Here is a 23,997-nt window from a genome sequence, read left to right as displayed (position 1 = left end):
GTCACCCTTGAAGCTTGTAATTTACCCTAGCTACTAACAGAAACATTAAAATGCAGGCTTTACTGCAGTTTGAGGTGTAAATCTTAACTAGCATGCATGGGAAATTTCAGAATACATACCAGGATAGCTGTGCATTAGGACAGGAGAGACTGCGCGATAGGCTGGATGGCTGGGATCGTACATCTGTGGATAAGGATAAGCATGCAAGTACTGGATATACGACTGATGCTGACTCATTGGTGAGGAAACTGCTACTCTAGCACCCCGAGAGTCCTTCCAATTTACAGGAGTCTTACGATCATCGTTTTTTATCTTGCTCTCATCCACTGATTGAGAATCAGAACGCTTGACCTCTTTAGGCTCCTCTTTAATGCTTGCTAATGAGACAGGAAGGTTAGGTAGGGAACTTTCTTTGTTAGGTGTTTTTCTAGGGCTGTCTTCTTTTAACTTTTTCTCACGATCAAGTTCTTCAGATTTTTGCTGATCAAGGTATTTGGGCTGATAGACATAATGATGCCATGTTCGTGAATCTGGATCCTAATATGGAGGAGAAAAAGCAATTTTGTTCTGAATTTAGATGTTGGAATAAGATCATTATCGATATTTCCCCTACTTCAGCTAATATTTTTTAATAGCTGCTTTAATAACATATCCCTGTTATATACAGGAAAGATTTCCTTGCTACAGAGTGCCTTGAGCTCAAAGCCAAAAAGTATTCCCGTGAAGAAGCAAGAGACGATTAATAAAATTCAATTCAACTGCTTCATCTTATATCCCTTTTCATGTCTTTAACTACATATAAATACATACACATTGTATCAAAGTTCTGAGACCACACTATTCATAGAGCATTTTAATTCAATCCCACAGAGAGATTTTCCCACTAGAGAGAAAAAAGTATCTGTGAACCACAAAATTAAAGCTGGCTAACAATATGCCAAAGCACTTAGATTACCTGAAACAATGAACCTGAAAAAACTGACCTAGCTGGAAAGATACTAATGCGGCCTCTGATATTAAAAACATTCAGGAATCAGTGGAAGTCATACATTAAGGCAGACTTCTTCGGCTGACAGTCTTATTCCAAGTTTGTAAAATTACACATGGATAAGTTTTTACAGGATCAGGACCACATGGTCCTGAACATGCACAAGGTATCATAAATACATTTTTGCATAATATATTACATAGACTAGTTTATAAACATGTTCTAGAATTAAGTAGGTGAGTTCTGTTACAAGACTACACCGAATTGGTACTGAGCTATAACTGGAAGACTTTTTTTCTAATACAGAATATGTAAGAGCTAATTATAAACACTGTCTCTGATTTATGGCACACGCAACAGAAACATAAGCACAAAACTGGACACTTGGGCAGTCTGGTTCAAATACCCATTTGAATCAGCAGAAATCTTCTCCTACTTGAGGCTGTACCATCCCACCTCCTTTACATGTCCCTAAGGGTGAAGTCTGGGATGTACTGTACACTGGAACATGCAAGTATCAAGCACTGAGGCTCAGGTTCAGAGCATGAAGGTGGTTGTTGCATTGTCTCAAATGAAGGCAACGTGACATCTAAGAAGGCTAGCATGAAGCCACTGGATGAAATTCTGGTGCCACTGAAGTCAATGGCAAAACTATTACCAGCTTCAATGGACAGAGGATTTCATCCATTATGTAGGTCTGTGGGGGCTTGAGGTTCGTTGAGGAGAGATGGGGAACTTAACTGCTTCAAAAAGGTCACCTTCGGTTAAGATAAAGAGCTGAGCTTCAAGCCAGCTCTTCAAAGAACCAGTTCACCCATCTTTAGTAAATGCCAACTGTCATTTAACAAAAAAAAACCCACTTCAAAACATCTTTCAAATCTACTTTAACTCCCCTCACAATAAAAGCCGCTTATTTTGCTTGAAATTTCACATTTCTGAACTAAGCAAATTGCTTTACAATTTACATCTAAAGGAGAAATCTAATTCTATTTTATTCATGCATGTAATTTAATATAGTCTATTCAGGTCTTCAGCCTGGGTTCTTTCACCACCTTGCTAGATTTTTTTTTTTCTTCTTTTCAAACAGCTCAACTGAAAGGTCTATTCAGACTGCAGTACTATGAAAAAAGGATGATGGAGCTTTTTTGGCTGCAAAGGTAGAAGAACATAGCAGATTCAGGGACAAAACCTCAACTTAAGGATAAATCAAGACACTCTTGTTGCCTTTCATGTAATCTCACCTGTTTAAATCTTGTCGTTGGATCTACTCCCGTTTGCTTCATGGAGTCCATAACAGATTTCATCTCCACAGCCTCCTTTATAAGCTGGTGGTTTTCCATTTGTTTGGCTTTGAAGCTGTCAGCCTGAAGTTGCTGCTGGTGATTGGAAAGGATCTGTGATTTGCTTGTCTCCTCACCTTTGTTAGGAACTGATGACCCTGTTTTAGTGTTATTTTTGCTGGACTCTGGAGTTGAAGGGGCCTTTGAAATAGTGGCAGATGGAATATTCTTCTGCTTGTTGTCATCCTTCCCAATCTCCTTCAAGGGGGGGTCATTCTTTCTTTCACAGTCCCTCCCAGTTTGTGCCATTTTCTGTTCTGCTAGTCTCTGGTCCTCATAGTATTTTTCATACTGCTGCCTGTAAGCAGGGTTAGAGGCCATTAAGGACTTTTGGTCCATATAGAGCCCATAGGCATACTGTCCATAGTAAAGTGACTGAGCAAGTGCAGGGTGTCTTTGAGTTATCACTGACTGATGTTGTGGCTGCAAATTAGAGGAAGTGCTTTCACTTTTCTTAGCATCTGACAGTTCTGCCTTCTCTTTCTTTTCAGCCTCTTCCTCAGCCTCTTTTTTGATCTTCAGTCCCTGTGCGGTACTGCTGTTCCCAGCTGCTGGGGCACTGACCTGTCCAGAGTGCAGGTAACTTGGGGAATAATAAGGATCGTAGCCATGGTAATAAGGAGAATGGGACTCTTTTGCTTGAGCTGGCTGTGCTGTGGTTGAAGAATGTCCTTTTACAACACCGTCCTTATTAGAAATAATATCCGACGGAGAGCTGGCCTTTGACCTCATGCCCTCTGACCTGCTGTCAGAGCCGCCATCATCAGCTGCATCAGAAATATCTGAGTAAGCGGGGCTGTTGGTTTTAGTGGCCGTGCTTTCTGCACCGTTTTGTGTCAACACATGCAGTGACGCCATGGCAGACTGTCCATTCACCAAAGTGCTGCATTCCATCCTGGAGGCACTCCCTATGGAAGGGCTGGGTGCATTGTCTGTGAATGTGTAAACCTTATCAGCTTCAGCCTTGATACTTGCCATCCTGCTCTCCTGAGACTCTGACAGTCCATTAGCTAGCACTTCATTCTTGTTGAGATGGTCCTTTAAAAAATGTCCAGATAAGTCTTTCCCAGACCCTTTTGAATCTTCCAGCTTTCCCAGCTTAGAATCCATCTTGGGGCTTCCCATCTCTTTGCTTTCTTTGTCCTTCAGCTTTCGCTTCTCCTTTTTCTTTTTGTCTTTGAGTGATGTGAGAGCTGGGTTTACAGTGCTTGGCTCTCCCATAATTGTAGGCTTTGGTTGAATAGGCTTTAGTGGAGGGCTCTTTGGTGTAGCCTGAACAATAGTAGTTGTTAGAGAGGGCAATCCCGGTATTGTCCCCGTGGTTGTGGTTGTAAAGGCTGTAGTAGGTATAGCTATTAACTGGGGAGGAGTCGGTGCTGGCGCTGGAGCAATGGGCCTGGCTGTTTTCAGTTTGGAAAGGTTTTTATCCACTTTGCAATTGTTTGCTTTCTTGCCTTTATCACCCAAACTCTTCTTGTCAATTAACCCTTCAGCCTCCAGTTTTGGCATTTCGGTTTGCAAGCTGCCATCAACTACCGAGCAATTATCCAGTGTGGCTGCCATATTAGAAATCACAGGAAGGCTGTTCAATTCACTGTTGAGACCTTTCTTTTTGCCAGAATTCTTTCCGGTTTTGGAACTGATAACTGAAGCAGGGCTGTTGCTGGTCAGTTCCCTTTTTCCCCTGGGGGTTCCTGGGGTAGTGATGGAGGAAGGAGATGTTGGTGCTTTCACTGGATCAAAGCCTGGCAAATTTGTGCTTGGTTCACTGCATTCAAGGGCCACATTAGTCAGTGCTTCCTCGCAGTCTGAAATTTTGTCTTCACTGTCAGGCTCAAACTCCAGTTTGTTTTCTGGGTCTAAATGTGCATGAGCCTGATGGTATCGTAGTCCATTAATGTGCTTGTACTTTTTGTTGCAGTTGGGGTGAGGACAGTCGATCAGCACAGGAGAAGAGCAGCCTTGGTCCAAAAAAGTAGTCTCGGGTTTCCCCTGTGGGGTGGTGGGAGTGCTTCTAGAGTTAGTACGAACACGTTTTCCAGATTTATTGTCCTCAGAACTGGAGTTCAAATCTAGCTCCATTGGAGGCTTAGTTTTCCTCTTATTGGCGGCTGAGGGGCTGGCTTTGACTTCATCCATGGCGCAGTTTGGGGGTGTCCTGCGCCCACTTGAGTTAAGGCTGCCCCTCCTGCCCTTCCCATTGGCACCACCACGGTTCTTATTCTGAAGTCCTCTTGACTCTGCAAAACTGGCCTCGTTGCCAGGTACAGCTGCAGCTGCAGCGGACCTTGCGCGCTTCCCTCTGCCGCGCCCTCCACGCATCTCTAGGTCACTTGTTGGCGACTCACAGAACCTGAATGAACAAGAGCAGATTTTATCAGCTGTGGACTGAATAAATGCCAAAACAACACCACTTCCCACAACAGAATATCTGTACTTGTTAAAGGAAAGATATCCTTCTGCCGAACTAAAATGTTACAGTCTCAAAGGGAAAGTAATTTAAAAAGAACAAAACCAGTAAGAACAATTAGGAAACCTAATTAGAACAATGGAAAGAGAATTTTTCCAAGCTTACTGAAATGCATTTTTAAATTAACTGCCCTCTGACTCAATCCTGTGCATTTCCCCTTCCCTTGCAAAAACACAAACCAAAAAAAAAAAAAACCAAACCAAACTTCCACCCCACATTTCAGTGTAGGCAAGGGGCAACCAGTTCAAACTTAAACAGGGTAAGTTCAGGATATATATAAGGAAGTTCTTTACTGCGAGAGTGGTGAGGCACTGGAACAGGTTGCCCAGAGAAGCCATAAATGTTCTGTCCCTGGCAGTTCACGGCCAGGCTGGACAGAGTCTTGGGTGACATGGTGTGAGGCGACCCTGCCCACTGCAGGGGGGTTGGAACTAGATGATCTTAAGGTCCTTTCCAACCCTAACTATTCTATGATACTAATTGCTCCTTTCACTGGTGCATGCTTCTAATTATAAGCAGTTGTTTTTTATTAATCTCTGCGCAGTGTCTTGACAGAAACTGAGGGTTAAAATACAGCCAAGAAAAAAAGAGACCCAGAAGGATTTCCCACCTAGGAGGGGCCCAGTCATGCTTTGTGCAGTCCAGCAGTGTTCCCACGTAAGTCTTGTTCCTCCATGTAACATTTACCACCAGGACACCTGCCAGCAGAAGTAAAACAAAGTATCACAGTCAGAACAATAATTGGTGTAGGCTTCTTTGTTTGGTCTTTTTTCATTATTTCTCTCCTTCCCCACAAAGAGAGAGCCTTTTCTCTCATTTGCTTTCAAACACTGTGGTCTATATTCTGCCTTTTTTTCTGGTTTCAGTTACCTCAAGTTAAAAACCACAGGAAAGACAGCAAATGTCAACTAGGAGAATGTGTATGCATGCGTGAGTGTGTGCCTGTGTGACTGTGTGTGTAATCAAGATACAGCTGACAGAAGGAAATGGGTTTTGCCATGTCCTGCTGTAAAACAGCAACACTCACCTCTTAATTTTGCTATTATTGAACATAACTGCTCTCGTTTGGCAGCCAGCCAGCATAAACTAAGCGCCAGCTACAGTGTTTAAATCAGTAGGTGACTGAGAAGAATCTGCTTTGAACAGTATGATAATGATGCTTCTATTTATTTGAAATTGCATATATCCAAATACACAAACATACGCATGTATGTACTGCAGGCTGTGTTCAGCAGATTTAGATGGAAATGTATATTATTTGTTTTGTTTCTTCTTCTGTGGAAAGCAAGTGGACTACTCATTAAACAGCCACCACACAGTAAATCTAACTGGAACTGCAATACAGTTACATAAAAAGAGGGATCTTTTAAACAAATACACTGTAAGTTAATTGTTTTTCCACTTGTGACTGTTATTAAATCTAAATTCATATGCCCACCTAGAGAAGACCGTGAATTTTGGTTTATTAGAATTATACATATAAAATGTGTGCATGGTAAGAATATAATATGTAACAATAAAATACACATGGGGGATGTCATTCAAATGTTTTCAGGTTGCCATCAAACACTTCTTCACATAATTTTTCATAGGGTTTACGGACTAGATGGCATAATCACCCCTTTGATGTTTTCATTTCTACAGATAAACATAAGGTTATTGAACCAACCATCTCATTAGAACGTACAGTGAAATCATAGAAACATAGAATGGTTAGGACCCAAGATCATCTAGTTCTAACCCCCCCCACCATGGGCTAAACACATGAAGAAAACACATTTCACTTAGCAAAGACAAGCACTGCGCAAAATGTTTCCAGCTTATGAGAGGTGTGAAGACACTACCACACAGCTGCCAGACTCGTGACTTGATTTTCCCCCACGCTTTCCTTGTTGAAACTGTAGCATTTCTACAGCAGATATAATAAAGGCATGGTGCCAGAATGTTTCCATCCCGTCTTTTCACTTTAACTTACCGGTGCCGTTCCTAATTTCCCACTAAAGCGATCCCCCCTCTACCACACAAAGGTAAACATGCAACCAGCCACTGATTTCCTCAGGGGCCTTTTAACAGCGGGGAAGCATTTGCGCTGTTAGTGGAGGTACAGGGGAAGGAGGGATTTCCTTGAAAACGCTCTGTAGCAGATTTGAAAGTGACTCCCCATATGGTTATATTGCCATTATGATAAGGCGACTGGAATTCTGTGTGCTGGGGCAAACTGGCTTGAAGGGTGAACGACAATCGGCTCCCACGGCCAGGCGCCAAACACCTGGAATGATCACGGTTAAATAGCTATGCTGTATTTTTATGACCTACCCAGCCTGGAAAACAAAGCAAACATGTTTTACCCTCGCCCCTTCGACCGAGACCTCCACCGGAAAGGCCGGGGACAGGCGCTGGGGAAGGCCCACTGAAGGGACCCAACCGCACTCCCGCCGCCGCTGAAGGGCCCTCTAGACCCCAACCCCGCGGGGCGCTTCGGCTCCCGCTGCCATTGGCCCGCGCAGCTCCGGCTGCTGATTGGCCCGCCCTGAGCTGTGGTGCCGTCGCCGCCGGCCCATTGGTGGCTGAGGCCAGGCGAACTGGGGGCGGGGCAGAGCTGAGCCAAGCCAAGCCAAGCCAAGCCAAGCCAAGTCAAGCCAAACCAAGCCAAGCCAAGCCAAGCCAAGCCAAGCCAAGCCAAGCCAAGCCAAACCAAGCCAAGCCAGACTGGCGTCAGGCACGGCAGCGCCAGAGCTGTTCTCTGCCGCCTCCCGGGCTCGGACGGTGCCTGCTGGGTGTTGAGCGGGCGAAGGAGTCCGTCCGCGGCACTGCAGGTTCGGCAAAACCGTCCCCGGTCTGGGAGGGGAGAGGTCGGTCGCGGTACAGCCGACTCCGTGCCGCATCCCCCGCGTGACGGCTCGTCTGGAAACCGCTACGCCCGCTCGGAAGTGCGGGACTGATCCCCGTGGAAGAGCGCACGGCAGGGAGTTGGGTTTCTCGCAACAAGCAGCTGCAGGCTTTGCTCCCACTTGCCGCTCCACACCAGAGGAGAAGGAATGTGGTTACCGATTTCTCTGGTAACCTTGACGCGTTCCTTCCACCTAACAGCTTGTCAGCTGACTCCGTAACTCCACGAGTGAAAACCGCGGGTATTTCCCATCACTAAATTCTGTGACACAATGTACCCATCTCCCGGCACCAGCACCGTTGCTCCCTCCTGTCCATTTACCCACTGTTGGTCCAATCTCCTCCTCAATGTACGAAGGAGGGCTCTCTGGCTTCCCTATGAGTATTAACTGTGTCATTAATTTTTTTCCTCAGCCAGTACACCTTTATCTTCCTGCTAAAAATGTAATTAAGGTTCTTTTAGGTTTGGAGGTTGTTGTTTTTTTTTAACTCAGGGTGGATTCCTAAATCCTCAGTATTTGAGGGGATCTTGGCTATCTATCTGCTTTAGTAATTTATTAATTTAGATAACAAGCCTAGGGATAGTCTGTTACCTATTAATAGAGGGCAGAAGGTAGAAAGTGTAGAGTACATAAAATAATAATAACCCCTGAAATCAATACATATTTCAGCAATTCTTAGAAGACATTCAAATGACCTTCCAGCCTAAGAAAGTCAATACTTCAAAAGCAAACACAACTAAGTTCCTCCCTTAAAGACAGTAACATTTAGCATCTCATTAAGTTTGTTAGCCTTAGCAAAGGCCACACTATGCAATTAGGAGGGAAGATTAATCTCCATGCTGTGTTACAGTAACTGGCAAGGAATAAATTTCATTTCCCTAATGAACAGCTTACACTCAGCCACTGATAAGATGGCATGAATGGCTAGCAAAGGTAGCTCATTTAATATTATACAATTATCACAGAAATGGGTTAAAAAAATGTATGTAGCATGGGAGGCAAAACTGACCCCTAAGGAAACATGCAACTGGAGGCTTATTAGACTACAGCACTGGAAAATTAAAATGGAGATGAGAAATGCACACTGTATACCAGTTGCAGTACTGAAAAGATTATTCTTGCTGCATCCAGTCATTTATTTGATTCAAAGTATTTGTTCTGGCACAGAGTTCAAGCCCAGAACAAGAACCTTTGCTGGGACCTCTCTGCACTGTCTCAGAGGCAGTACACAAATAGTACTACAGCAGCCTTCAGTTCACCTCCGAGTATTGCATCTGAGTACACTTGGCAGACAGTCATAGGTGCGCTAACCCTCTCAGATTTGTTCCAACACCTCTTTTGAGCTTGTGTGTCTGGGGCATAGCTCTCCACATACTGCCTCCATCTAATAAAAGTAAGTAACATATCACACACAGGATCAAACCTCACTAGGTCTGTGTCAAGTCATAAGAAGTCCCTGTAATGAGACTTCCCATTACATTATACATTAGAGTACACATCATGTAACAATCATTCATTTAGCATTGCCTGAATAGGAGTGAAAATGTGAAGACAGTCTGAGGAACCCACAGGTTTCATATTGTCTGAATAAAGAGATGTATTTTTATTTCAAAAAAAAAAAAAAAAAAAAAAAAAAGCCCAAGAAACTAAACTCTTTAAAGTAACCATTACTGAAGAATGGGAGAAGAAATCAGATGCTTGTAATGCAATGAGGGTGAGGGTATCAGAACTGTAAATTTCCAGTTCAGGACACCTGGCCAAATACCTAATCCAGTTCTTGGGAGGTCAGATCAAACAATAATGAATACATTCAGAATACATGCACATGTTTCTTCCAACAAGTGAGGGTGTCAACTCCAGAGTTTCACCAATTAACAGAGCAAAGTTCATGAGAGTTGGATGCAATAAAGGAAAACATCCCACATGATGGTGTAAATTTCTTATTTTGGTTTATCATTCCATTTGCAAATTACAGAATAGAATCATAGAATAGTTAGGGTTGGAAGCTCCAACCCTCCTGCCATGGGCAGGGACACCTCACACTAGACCATGTCCCCCAAGGCTCTGTCTAACCTGGCCTTGAACACTGCCAGGGATGCAGCATTTACCACTTCTTTGGGCAACCTGTTCCAGTGCATAAACAATACAAATTAGTGTAACTATTTACAGTTACAGTATATCTGAAATTAGCAATAACTTCCACCAGCCTATCCTAAATTAAAGCAGACAAGAATAATAAAAATTTCAGCTGTTTCTACACATGGTACTTGTATCATTAAGAAGCAAACAAAGTAAAGTGGTGTTACATGTAATTCCTACATGTTTACAAAATGGTGTCTAACAAAAGAGAATGCGTTCATGTTCCCTGGAAGTTTCACAGTTCACTTACATTAGTCAATTACCTTTTCTGCCAAAATCCGTACCATTAGCTATACACAAAAAACTTAATGTATGGTGAAAGTGGATGTTATCTAGCACCCACCACAACGAGGTCCCCCCTCATCAAGGGGAATTGCTTTAGCCTGCTAGGACCAAGAAAATATTCCATATTTTGGAGTTTCCTTCACAGTGTATGTAACATAACATGATGAAATATATCATCACAAATTGGAAATGAACTACTTAAATTTGCTGTTCACTATTTGAAAAAAGGAGCCATGCTCTTTTAAAGTCAGCCTAATGAATGCAGATGTGCTATATAAAAGTATCGTTATCACAAGGCATCTTCAGTACCAAGCCAGGGCACTATTCATGTTGACTACCTTAAAACCACACTTACAGCAGCCACATCAAGCTCATAAGGATCTACGTAAATCTAACACGACACATTCTTGCAGATGCTCCAACTAAAGAACAAAAGAATGAAGGATCTATTCCAAACCAGATACTAATATTGAGTCTTTTGCTTTCCCGATTCTGTTTTCTGCAATGAAGATCAGCCAAGAATTTTTACACTTTGTATTCAAAACTTTGAAAATGAGATCATGTGGTTAGGAATCAAATTATCACATTAATATCTTAAACACAGGCCCCAGTTTTTTAAAATACTGGCTTTAGAAAACAAACCTATTCGAATCCAATATAAGTAGACATTACACAATTAATCAGACTAGAAAGCCTGACTCAATGTTTACAGCATAGGCTGCTTTTGTGCTCACAGCAACTGCTACAAAATTCTGCTTTAGTTCAAGTCGATTAATTACCCAGAAAACTCAAAAGACCAGTTATCTGAACGGGTGAATGGATATGCCTTCATTTTTGTAAAAGTTGCTGCTCCCGCTGTTCTTAGCAGAGAAGCTGCTCAAAAGCATCAGCAAAATTCTGGAAAAAGCAGCTCTGCACATAGTCTTTCTGAACACTTCCGTAACTGACTTGTCGAAGAATATTTAAATGATTTTCCAAAACCAGGAATCATTTGTTTGCTTTTCAGTCACTAAGCATCACTTATGTTTAAAAATCCACGTAAGTCACTTGGAGTCCCACTTGCTCAAAATTCCCATTTGTTTAACAGTTCTGCCTACTGCCTTTACCATTCTGAGTATAATTTTAAGACAAATCTTGCTGATGCCAGGGGAAGATCTACTAAAGTATACTGTGTTTTGTAGTAACTTTTATAAAATTACTTCTTAAAAGTTTAATATGACAAGTTCTTATAGCAATATTCCTGTGGCATAGAAGCTCTTCAAGGATCAGATGCAATTCTCAGTACTGAGAAGGCATCACATCATCACTTGATGTAACGTTACAGCAAAATCAATTTCTCATATCTTTATAATCATTAGTTTCACAATTTGTTTGCAAACCTGATTCCATTTGCCTTTTGTCACAGCCTTGCCAAGTACAAATAATAGAGACATGCCTCCTATAGCAAAACCACGGTAAGTCTGTCATCAGTGAGTACACTACCACTACAGATTAAACACACTTCATTCTGCAGCTGGCATACCAGAATTTTTAATCCCACATATATCTGTTTGACATCATTGTTCTAACAGCAACTAAAGTGTGTGAAGTACAAGATGAAAATATGTAATTTTACGATTATCTCAAGCTTTTTTACTGCCATCGGTTTAGTAAGAGCAGTGTAACTCATTTGGCTCACAATATCCACCACATCATCAATCCCAGATCCACATAAACACCTGCAGCTCATCCAGTCTGTAAGAAACACAGAACAATGTTTATATTAGACTTGAAATGCAAATGGCTTATTTCTTCCTGATTGCTTCCATCAAGAAAGTAATCTAAAATTAACAGTAAACATTCTACCTATAAAGTCTACTCTTCTACATTGAATACTTATCTCGTAGACATACAATTTATGTACTACTTTAATCACCCTCTCTGTCTAGCACAGCACAAGAACTTAACTGTATGTACAGCAGGTGCACATGTAACAGACATCAAGATCAGCAAGCCTGAGAATATAATGACTGTCAGGTGGCCTGGAAATAAATGCAAGACTATGAGGTGGGGTTTTTTTTATTTTGTTGGGTTTTCTTCTTTGAGAGCCCTACTGCTGTGCCAAATGTTTGAAAAGTCACTTTAACCACATCCTGTAATCAAATCCTCTGGAGCACAGACCTGCAATTAGTCATGCTGGACACTGCACTTTATCTGAACAAATACTGTATATAGCAATGAAGTTGAGAAGCTTGGATAGCATTAAGGAAAAGCAGCATAATGAAATACTGCTGGTACAGTCATAAACCTTTGAGAATTTTAGCTGTGGTGTTAATTTAGTACTTTATGAAAGCATAGTAAGCTTAAAGGTTAAAGGGCTGATAGGCTAAAACCTGCTGTTTGAGGTAATTTTGCCCTGTTGGTGGCTAAAGCAGGTTGGGATTGCTTTAACTGCATAAACTGCAGCAGGTTCTTCGACAGCATAATAAACTTAGTTCATATACATGTGATTTTCCAAAGAGTTCTAAGTAATGTTAAATTTAATGGATACTTTATTCAAATGGCATGCCCTTTTTGTCCTTCTTCATTATGAAGTCATCAGAACAGTGTGTTTACAGTATCAGCCACCACCCTTGCTTGAAAAAGCTGTTATATTACACCTTCAGCGATACACAAACAAAACATAACATTCCTGGACTTGCATTACATATTCTCATCTGCGTGCAGGCAAGAAGCAGCAATTGGTATTGCTTAAAGCCAGGGAGCTGGAGACACCTTTTTTGTCCCACTCAATAATAACTGTAATATATTTTCTTAATCTAGAGATTTATCTGAGAGCATATAGAAAAGACTGAAATAACTGAAGGCCTGTTTCCCTAGAAGCCCATGTGCTTAATATAAAAATAAAAATTAAAAACAAACAAAACAAAACAAAAAGAACAAACAAAAACCACACAGCCACTTCCATCACTGTCGTGTCTCCTGCAGCCTTTGTTCTGAAGCCTGATGAGCTGTATTGATTTGGGAAAATCACTCAGCTTCTTGGAAAACTAGACTCTAGCTTATTCACCACCATCTATTTTGCTCTCGTGAAGACAGCTGGTCAATATTCAGTGGAACAGTCAGCTAAAAGAAGCTCTGGTTTCTTTTATTTCTCTTGCCTCCCTAGTAACGTTATCCTTTTCCAGCTTTAGTGTAAAACAAAACAGCACATTAGGAAGACTTGTTCCTGAGGGTGAGCTGAAATGGTAGTGCCTCTGGACAAAGCTGTGACTGAAATGATAAAGGCAGGCTGGCTCTCGAAAACAGGGCAGCTTCTAATCAAAGAGCTTATGTCCCTTATCAGTCATAATAATAATGTCACTATAATTTTTTCAGTGTATGTTTCTTCTAAAGACAGCCTGCCTAGCAGATAACCAGTAAGCAAGACCTAGATACAAATGGAGAGCTGAAAGAAAAACAAATGGTCCTAATCAAATACAAGGCTAAATATTACATTCATTAACAGAGCAATAAAAGACTCAATGAAAACTGGGTAATACCCCAGAAAGTACATCAGATTGGGTCCCAAACGGCTTGTAGGTTTATCCACAACTGAATAGTTCTACTAAAATATGAGCTACTTAGAATGGTGATTTTGAAAACTATGAAGCCACAGTGACCAACATAATTTTCTCCTGTCAGATTTATACCAAAGTGATTAGATTTTGGCAGGACTAGGGAAACTTTTGGATAAATTGCTGTTACACCTCTTGAATGTCAGACCACATGTTTGCAGTGTTTACCGGAAAATGTGCAGTCAATGTTATTATAAACTAACCATAGGCTTCTAACCTCCGGAGTACAACTAAAGATTTGTTTTTGTACAAACCTTACCTTTTCTTTGGCCAGAGTAACTGAACCACTTCACTGTTCTATTGAAGCTCAAGAATTAAAGAAATCTTGCTTTATTTCAGCTGACACTAAAAATGCAAGTTGAAAATAACATCTGTGTGTTCTGAAGAAAACCAAATCTGTTTCAGAAATATTTTGTTTTGAGCAGATTTTTTCTCTTCTACTTCAGTAATCATAACTGTGATTCATATAGCCTGACACTGAAAAATGTCACATAGTCTCAGTTTTAGAAGAAGGAAATGCTGCTCTGTAATCCCTTTAATTTTCCACTTGCTTCTCAGGAAGTGTTATTTCAGCTTCTGTATTCCTGCCCTGTAGAACACATAGACACTCTCCTGCCTTCCACTACAGTGGAAGAAAAAGAAGACTCACAATCCACTGCCTCTCCTTGTACTCTAGGACCATATGTCACTTGAGATAAGCAACCGAACATAGGGCTTTTCAACTTGTCTGTCACACTTCCTGCAGTTCATGTTAATTACAGGATCTCTTCAGCTATTTTTCTCTCCCAAACTCTTTCTCCCTTAAAAGCAAGTAAATGGCAAAGACAAACAAGAATGGAGTGTAGGGAAAAGTAATATTGCTTAAATACAAGAACTAAGAGAAGGGAAAACCAAAACCATTATTTTTCACCCTGAAAAGCATTTAGGAGTTTCTTTAATACTTATCTGCCTCATTTCTATTCTTCATCTCAAACACCAGACCACAGAAATACTGTTTTCATCAGCAGACTGTTGAGAAACAGCTTCAGAAATAGAGAAGCTGGTATATATTTATGTGTGTATGCATGTGTATATTAAAAAAAAAGAAAAAAGGGAAAGAAAAGAAACAACTTAAGGAACGCATACATTTTTGGTTATTAGGACATCTCAGTAGAAGCTTGCATCCCAGCTCTGAACTCTGCCACTGCAGGAAAAATTCACTTAAAAGAGTAAAAGCCAAGCAAATAACAGATGACAAAATGCACCTATAAACCTTCAGGTGTCTTTGGTGATTAGCTCCCCAGTGCTCTACATCATGATAAAGAGCTGCCAGGTGCAAATCGTGGTACAATTATTTATCAAACAGTAGAGCAGCTAATGAAACATAAAGGAATGAAGACAGAAGAGGGATAATTCATGGAAAAGAAACAGCATGGATAAAGAAACAATTCCAAGCTGAAACCATGAAAATGCTTCCAAATCTGTACACTGCAGATACCAGAATTGCAGTCAAGCCAGGCAGACAATTCTGTTCAGCCTCAAAGAGCTGCTGCTGATCCATGTACCTCACTGGGATTGAGAAGCAGAGCCTCTTATAAATTATGATGCTTTATTCAAAGTCAAAGCATTTATTTGCTTTTGTGCCAACTTTGGATCCTTTTCATCTCTAGCTACCAGGCCCAAGACAGAACACACTCCTGTAGCTCTGCCGGCAGCCAGCTGTGGCCTCAGTAAATCATAAAGCCTCCTAACAAGCCATTCTTTACACAGGCCAACTGCAGTTACTAGGCATGGTAACTTCTCTATTATTCCACTCACTGGAATTTAAAATAGCAATTTAAAGCAGTGGCTGAAAATACTGAAGTCTACTGAACTGAATTTACATCTCTCTGCATTAAGCTTCCTTTATTACATGAAGACTTCATTGTCCTCAGCCTGGGAAAAAGGTAAGTAAACACCTGAGACAGAGACATCGAAGACACAGGGGAGGAGAAAAAGCCCTAGCATTTTGAATTTCTTTTACAGAACTCCCTCAGGCTTTCTTGCTACAGCTAACAGTAGACAAGTACCACTTCTTATTTTGTTGAGTTTGTGGGACTTGCAAGGACACATATTCTATGTTTGTGAAGGTAATAAAGAATAATTAATAAAGATCTTAACACAGCAATACCCCACTATAAAACATCACAGTAAAATAAAAAGCGGAAAGTGGTGTATAGTCAAGCATGTGATCTGCATTAGAGTGCTATGAATACTGTAACTGTGAATAAGAAGGAACCAGTTCAGTACAGTATGGTAAGGCCCACCATTCCACTTCTTCCTTCGTCTAAGAAAATCAGACCAAGCACCTTACACATACTGAGGCTCTCCTTCTTATAAAATTGCATTTCATATTTGGAGTTACCTTGTTGTAAGGTCTTTTGTTGCTATAGTTAGCAGATTAAAAACAAAACTATGCTTGAAAGTCCAACTTCTAGATTTGAAAACCACAAAACAAACACTATGCATTGCCAAGTCTAAATGCTACATAATTTCTACAGTTCTCATCCCACAAACTAGCTTTTTCCTTAAAAGAATAGTAGATAGTGCTGTCCTTCCTGTCACAAAATTCTTCTAATTTTGTGAGGGAAAAGAAGCCCAGAACATTTTACAAGTATTTCAGTAACACACTTAAGATACCAGTTCTGTTTTGCAAACAAGCCTAATGAACTGTGACTAATAGCTCTCCTTGAGCAGAAGAAAGGTAAAACAGCTTTTGTTAGCATCTACTGAAGCAAAGTAGTCATTTTCCTGGAACAGAACAAAAGTGAACTACTTATCAACTAATGAACTTCAATAGGTGTCAGTTCTGCAGAGACCATTCACTGTGATTTTCTATCCTCTGTTTTAAATTCTCTCCCAAGTGGTTAAACTAGTGTCCTGGGTTCAGCAGTAGCAGTCATTTTTTTTCTCCTTCTTAGTAGCTGGTGCAGCGCTGTGTTTTTGACTTTCAGCCTGGGAACAGCGCTGACAACACCGATGGTTTTAGTTGTTGCTATGTAGTGTTTACTCTGACCAAGGACTTTCTGAGTCTCATGCTCTGCAGGGAGGAAGGGAAGCTGGGAGGAAGCAGAGACAGGACACCTGACCCAAACTAGCCAAAGAGGTATTCCATACCACAGCACATCATGCCCGCTATATAAGCTGGGGGCAGTTACTCAGAAGGGTGAGATCACTGCTCGGGTCGGGCCGGGTATCAGTTGGTGGGTGGTGAGCGGTTGTACTCTCTTCCCTTGTTATTTCCCTTATCATTATTGTTATTGGTGGTAGCAGTAGTGATTTGTGTTATACCTTAGCTACCGGGCTGTTCTTATCTCAACCTGTGGCAGTTACATTCTTTCGATTCTTCTCCCTAGCCCTCTGGGGGGGGAGGGGGGCGGGGGGAGATAGTGGAGGAGGGAGCAAGTGGCTATGTGGTTCTGAGTTACTGACTAGACTTAAACCATGACAGTCCTTTTTGGCACCCAACATGGGGCACGAAGGGTTGAGATAACGACAGATCTGACTCGAGTGTGTCTAATTGTATCTGTGATAAGCATTCATTGTTTCGGATTAATAGTCACTTGTCACAATGCTGATTTATTGGCTCTCAAAGTTATTGTTCATGATCTCAAGAGTTTCAGCATGTCATATCTTACTTACAGCCAGTATTTGCTGAGTTAGTGTTTATCGGCTGGGGGTCTTGGGCTAAGCTTCTTGCTTCATTGTACTTTATGGTAATGACTTGTAATACAACAGACTCACTGATCATGAAACTGATCTGGCTTGCGTTCCCGGCGTGGTCACTACCTCTATACCTCGGGAGGTATATAATAGAAGTGTTTAGCAATTACACATCTTTTTTCCCCTCCTCGGGTGGTCAGCCTATGAGGGAGACATTCCCTCACACCCCAGTGACAAGTACAGCAGCTACTCAAACTCTGACTACAAGAGATAACGCAACTACTCCAATTCCAACAACAGCAGGTACACCAACCCCAGTGACAAGTACAGCAGTGACTCTTAACTTTGACCACAGCAGACAGTGCAGCTACTCCAGCTCCAAGCACAGCAGCTACACCAGCCCCAGCGACAAGTACAGCAGTGTCATTTGAGAGTTACGAAGGTTCTGAATGGCCTTTTTGGGTACCCTTGAGACCTGCCTGCTGATTGTGATGGGGATCACCATGGTGGCACATATACAGATTGTGGTTTATCCACGACCCTTTCGTCTGACCTCGAAAGTTAAGCGGAGTCATGTTTGGGCCTTGTCTAGGATTAGATGACGATATAGCAGGACCAAGAGATCTTCCACAAGGCTGGACAGTCATGAGTGGCAGGGTGTGTGAGACAGTATGGGCGAGTATCTAGTCCACTGGGCCCTTCCAATGCTTTGGAAGTGTTGGAGATGGAAGGCAGCCCTATGGAGTCCCCAGCGACAAGTTACAGAAACTGCTGAAGGGGAGGGTGAATTATTTTGAGCCTGGTGGGCCCATGACACCTCAGGCCATCAGGGCAGAGATGCAACATATAGATGGACTCATGATCGAGGGATGGACTTAGCAGTGGATGCTATTGCCCAGGTTATTCATGACTGTGAAACGTGCTGCAATTAAGCAAGCCAAGCAGTTAAAGCCTCTTTGGTATGAAGGCTGAAGGCTGAAGCACAAATATGGGGAGGCCTGGCAGATTGACGACATCACACTCTCTCTCTCCTGTTCTGAAAGACTCTTACAACAGATGGGAGCCCAACATCATGGACAGAATGGACTCAGCAGCTTCATAGGGATTGGTCCATGCACTAAGGAATGATTTCTCTCTCTCTCTCTCTGTTGTGTGGATGTGTATATACATGTATATATATATGAGATAAGAGTAATGGTATATGGAAAATGTGGGATCTGAGCATGACATGAATGGTATGGAGTAAGGGGTGGATACTGTCCTGGGTTCAGCAGTAGCAGTCGTTTTTTTCTCCTTCTTAGTAGCTGGTGCGGCGCTCTGTTTTTGACTTTCAGCCTGGGAACAGCGCTGATAACACCGATGTTTTTAGTTGCTGCTCAGTAATATTTAGTCTGATCAAGGACTTTCTGAGTCTCATGCTCTCCCAGGGAGGAGGAGGAAGCCAGGAGGAAGCAGAGACAGGACACCTGACCCAAACTAGCCAAGGAGGTATTCCACACCACAGCACATCATGCCCACTATATAAACTGGGGGCAGCTACCCAGAAGGGTGAGATCACTGCTCGGGTCGGGCCGGGTATCGGTCGGTGGGTGGTGAGCAGTTGTATTCTCTTCCATTGTTATTTCCCTTATCATTATTATTATTGGTGGTAGCAGTAGTGATTTGTGTTATACCTTAGTTACTTGACTGTTCTTACCTCAATTCGTGAGAGTTACATTCTTCTGATTCTCCTCCCCAGCCCTCTGGGAGCTGGGGGGAAGAAAGGGGGCAGGGAGCGAGCGGATACATGGCTCTGAGTTACTGACTGGGCTTAAACTACGACAACTAGTAAAACATCTAGTTAACCAGCTGGCTTATTGCAGCTGTTCATGAATACTGATGCAATGCAAAAGAAAGGTACTGGCAAACTGACTGCCCACTAGCGATCAGCACACTTTCTGGTAGGCTTCACTTCTGCCAGGAACTGGTTGGACTATTTTCTTGTAAGCCTCTTTTTGTGCAGGCTGTCTTCATTTCTCCACTTACTAAGAAGAGCCTGGCTTGTTGTCTCTGACTGCTGTGATCTGTGCTGCTACTACAACTTCTCTTGGCTTTTTCATGCACTAGAGCTGATCAACTTTTGACCCTCATGGGTTTAGAAACAAAACTATTTAGGCTCTTGAGGACAAACCACTGTTGTATAAAATGTAAGTAAAACCTTCAGGTTCTAGGAATCCTAATACAATCAGTTAAAATTCTCGACATTTCTCTTGGCAGTGAAACATCACTCATTACAGGTATGCTCTCCCTCATTAAAGTACAAGCGGCATGATGACAGAAACACATTTCTGTATTTTAGGAGACTATTTTCCCATGTTACTAAAAGACAAAAGGGAAAAAAAAAAAAAAAAAAAAGGAGGCTGGACTTTCAGATATGATTCAATTCTTTCCCTGGTCAGACAAACAATACCAAGATAAAGCTTGCTTTACTCCAGAATCTACACACAAATTTCTACATAAACTACTGACTGCACTTTGGCCTCATCTAAAACGTTGGCCCCTGAGGCTGATAAGCTCTGACCCCAGGTGGTACATCCAGCCCCCTCAAAAGAGGCAGGAACATTATTGCTTTGCGCTAAGGACAACAGCCTGAAAGCCAATTAATCAAGCTCCCTGACAGCTTCTACAGCCCCCTCACATTAGGCCTAAGTTAAACTTCACGGCTCCTATTGTTCACATTATTCTCTTTTTCTCTTCTCTGATGAAGTTAGAGCAAGTCCAAGGCTTCAATGAGAAAGAATGGCTATTATGAGCAGCTCAGAGTTTATTGACTCTGAGCTGCACAACAATGGCCCTAAAGCCTTTTCCGTGAAAGTAACATATTCCTAATTGCTAATAATAATTCATAACAAAGATCAGCCCCTAGACACATACTTACATGAAAGAAAGGTGTAACACTGAAACAGCTATACTCATCATCTTTACATTTCCTAGGATAATTTTATGGACACCAGGAATGATAACCTTTCGGTCTCACAGAACCGTCATACAAATATTGGTGTTTCGTATGGAACAAATGTTCCATAACATAACTTGTGTATTAGAAAACCAGTGACCAAACCAGACGTGATCAGAAATATCCCTTGTGAAACCATGCTAATGGTAACTGCAGACAAACAGGTACATTCTTTAGTCGCTCTATAGTATTTCAAGATCAATACCACATTGTGCTCAAAATGGAAAAACACTTTCAGAACTAATCATGATGTCATTATTTTTCCCTAGCACTCTCCTTAGGTCTGAAGAGCATTTAACTGGGACTCCTACATGTCTGACATAAAAGAATACTGACTTGTCTTTGAAAACATTCACCGCTAGTTATTACTATTGTTTTTAAACAACTGTGAATCACTTCAGTTGCATGCACCTTAGTACCACCAACAGGTCATTTACAGAGTCATAACGTGCTGTCATCAAAGGTGCATAAACCTTTTTTTTTTATGTGTAAGAATTTCAACATTGCATAAAGTCTTCCATATCTTTTTTTTCCTATTTATCAAAGTTAAAACTGGAAAGAAAAACAAACAAAAAACAACCAGAAAGCATTTTTTAAGGAGGTTCCAGTGGTATGAATAGAACTTGTGATCAACTAGCATAAACCAACTGCAGTAACTCCAGAGATCAGTTTCCCTGGAAGACTCACACAGCCAGTCATTCACAGTCTAGGAGGTTCCTCGAGTGCATTGATGATAATTTCTTAATGCAAATGGTGGACGTACCAACTAGGAGAGCAGCGCTGCTAGATTTAGTACTCGCCAACAAGGAGGGTTTGGTCGAAGTGGTGACGGTCAATGGCAGCCTTGGCTGCAGTGACCATGAGATGGTGGAGTTTAGGATCCTGTGTGGGAGGAATAGAACACCTAGCAAAGCCACAGTTCTGGATTTCCGAAGGGCCAACTTTGGCCTCTTCAGTCAACTGCTAAGGGAAGTCTCATGGGAAAGTGTACTAGGCGGTAAAGGGGCTCAAGATAGTTGGTTAGCATTCAAGGACCGCTTCTTCCAAGCTCAGGATCGGAGCGTCCCAATGAGTAGGAAGTCAAGTAAGGGATCTAGGAGACCAGCGTGGTTAAACAAGGAGCTGCTGGGCAAACTCAAGTGGAAAAGGAGAATCTATGGATTATGTAAGGAGGGGCTGGCCGCTTGGGAGGAATATAGGACAGTTGTTAGAGGATGTAGGAAGGCAATTAGGACAGCTAAGGCCTCCTTGGAACTCAATCTTGCTAGTCGGGTTAAAGACAATAGAAAGGGCTTCTTCAAATACATAGCAAATAAAACTAACACAAGAGGCAATATAGGCCCACTGCTGAACGAAGTGGGTGCCCTGGAGACAGAGGATATAAAGAAGGCAGAGGTGCTGAATGCCTTCTTTGCCTCTGTCTTTACTCCTGCAGAATCTCCCCGAGGGCCCCGGATTTCTATAGCCCCAGAAGGAGTCAGGACAAAGGAGTTTGCTTTGGTAGATGAGGATTGGGTTAGGGATCAGCTATGCAATCTGGACATCTGTAAATCGATGGGTCCGGATGGAATGCACCCACGGGTGCTGAGGGAGCTGGCGGAGGTCATTGCTAGGCCACTCTCCATCATCTTTGGTAAGTCGTGGGAAACGGGCGAGGTGCCTGAGGATTGGCGCATGGCAAAGGTCACACCAATCTATAAGAAGGGCAAGAAGGAGGACCCGGGTAATTATAGACCGGTCAGCCTTACCTCCATCCCTGGAAAGATGATGGAACAACTTATTCTTGACTCCATCACTAGGCATATCAAGGATGAGGGGGTCATTAAGAACAGCCAACATGGTTGTATGAGGGGGAAGTCATGTATGACCAACCTTATAGCCTTCTATGAGGAAGTGACTAGGTGGAGGGATGATGGTAGAGCGGTAGATGTAGTTTTTCTTGATTTCAGTAAGGCATTTGATACTGTCTCCCACAGCATCCTCATAGATAAGCTAAGGAAGTGTGGGCTTGACGATCAAGTAGTGAGGTGGATTGAGAACTGGTTGAAAGGAAGAAGGCAGAGAGTTGTGGTCAATGGCGCAGAATCTAGCTGGAGGTCTGTGACTAGTGGAGTTCCTCAGGGGTCGGTGCTGGGACCGGTGCTGTCTAATATTTTCATCAATGACCTGGATGAGGGAACTGAGTGCACCCTCAGCAAGTTTGCTGATGACACAAAACTGGGAGGAGTGGCTGACACACCAGAGGACTGTGCTGCCATTCAGCGAGACCTGGACAGGCTGGAGAGTTGGGCGGGGAGAAACTTGATGAAATTTAACAAGGGCAAGTGTAGAGTCTTGCATCTGGGGAAGAACAACCCCATGTACCAGTACAGGTTGGGGGTTGACCTGCTGGAAAGTAGCGAACGGGAAAGGGACCTGGGGGTCCTGGTGGATAGGAGGATGACCATGAGCCAGCAATGTGCTCTTGCGGCCAAGAAGGCAAATGGCACCTTGGGGTGCATTAGAAGGGGTGTGGTTAGTAGGTCAAGAGAGGTTCTTCTCCCCCTCTACTCAGCCTTGGTGAGGCCGCATCTGGAATACTGCATCCAGTTCTGGGCCCCTCTGTTCAAGAAGGACAGGGAATTGCTTGAAGGAGTCCAGCGCAGAGCCACAAAGATGATTAAGGGAGTGGAACATCTCCCTTATGAGGAGAGGCTGAGGGAGCTGGGTCTCTTTAGCTTGGAGAAGAGGAGACTGAGGGGTGACCTCATCAATGTTTACAAATATGTAAAGGCTAGGTGTCAGGATGATGGAGCTAGGCTTTTTTCAGTGATATCCAGTGATAGGACAAGGGGCAATGGGTGTAAACTGGAGCATAGGAAGTTCCACATTAACATCAGGAAGAACGTCTTTACTGTAAGAGTGACAGAGCACTGGAACAGGTTGCCCAGGGGGGTTGTGGAGTCTCCTACACTGGAGATATTCAAGGCCCGCCTGGACAAGTTCCTGTGTGATGTACTGTAGGTTACCCTGCTCTTGTGGGAGGGTTGGACTAGATGATCTTTTGAGGTCCCTTCCAACCCTTGGGATTCTGTGATTCTGTGTGATTCTGTGAAGAAACAGAAGGAAAAGGGTCGCTCTTTTTCATTTCCTTTTATTTTTTTTTATTATTTTTTTTAAATTAACCGAGGAATAGTCTTAGACCATTATAACTTTAACTTTTAGGAAAGGATAATCACATTTTAAATTACAGAATAGAAACTGTGATAGCCATAAGTGAATACTTATTCACCATCTTAAAGGGTGACACCATACTTTCAGTTGATCTGCTTCATCCACATATTTTTAGTGCACTGATTTCATGATTGGACTGAACTGGTAAGAGATTCAGAGAGCTTTCTGGGAAGGTGCTGGCTGAAAGCACATCAGCTTCCTTCTGCTAAATCCCCTGATACAGCAGCTTGCCTTTTCAGCTGTCATTCAGTCCCATGCAGCTTTTCATACAAAACCAGAAGAGATCAAGTACAGACTAAAAACTTGCTTCAAATGAAGGCTCCCTCTCCCTCCCTGGCTCTCAGCTGAAAGCATATTTACACCCTGAAGAATTAGAAGAACATGTAATTTGTAGCCCAT

The 23,997-nt window shown here is 42.3% G+C and overlaps 1 protein-coding gene across 5 annotated transcripts in view; it reads right to left on the bottom strand.

Annotated features, from left to right (window-relative positions):
* The window catches only part of ZNF608 (zinc finger protein 608), a 96,286-nt gene that overhangs the window by 4,066 nt on the left and 68,223 nt on the right, over nt 1–23,997 (bottom strand). For 4 of the 5 annotated variants that reach the window (XM_065662953.1, XM_065662956.1, XM_065662955.1 and 1 more), the window contains exons 4-6: nt 5,409–5,496; nt 2,230–4,681; nt 120–537 (exon numbers count right to left, since the gene is read on the bottom strand). In XM_065662953.1, coding sequence (XP_065519025.1) covers nt 120–537; nt 2,230–4,681; nt 5,409–5,496 — 2,958 coding nt within the window. The remainder of the gene's footprint in view (nt 1–119; nt 538–2,229; nt 4,682–5,408; nt 5,497–23,997) is intronic. The other variant, XM_065662957.1, reaches the window with a different exon arrangement.

Source organism: Lathamus discolor, chromosome Z (assembly GCF_037157495.1).
Source record: "Lathamus discolor isolate bLatDis1 chromosome Z, bLatDis1.hap1, whole genome shotgun sequence".
Taxonomy (NCBI): domain Eukaryota; kingdom Metazoa; phylum Chordata; class Aves; order Psittaciformes; family Psittacidae; genus Lathamus; species Lathamus discolor.
Note: the sequence above shows the minus strand (reverse complement) of the source record. Positions and strands in the feature narration are given on the sequence as shown.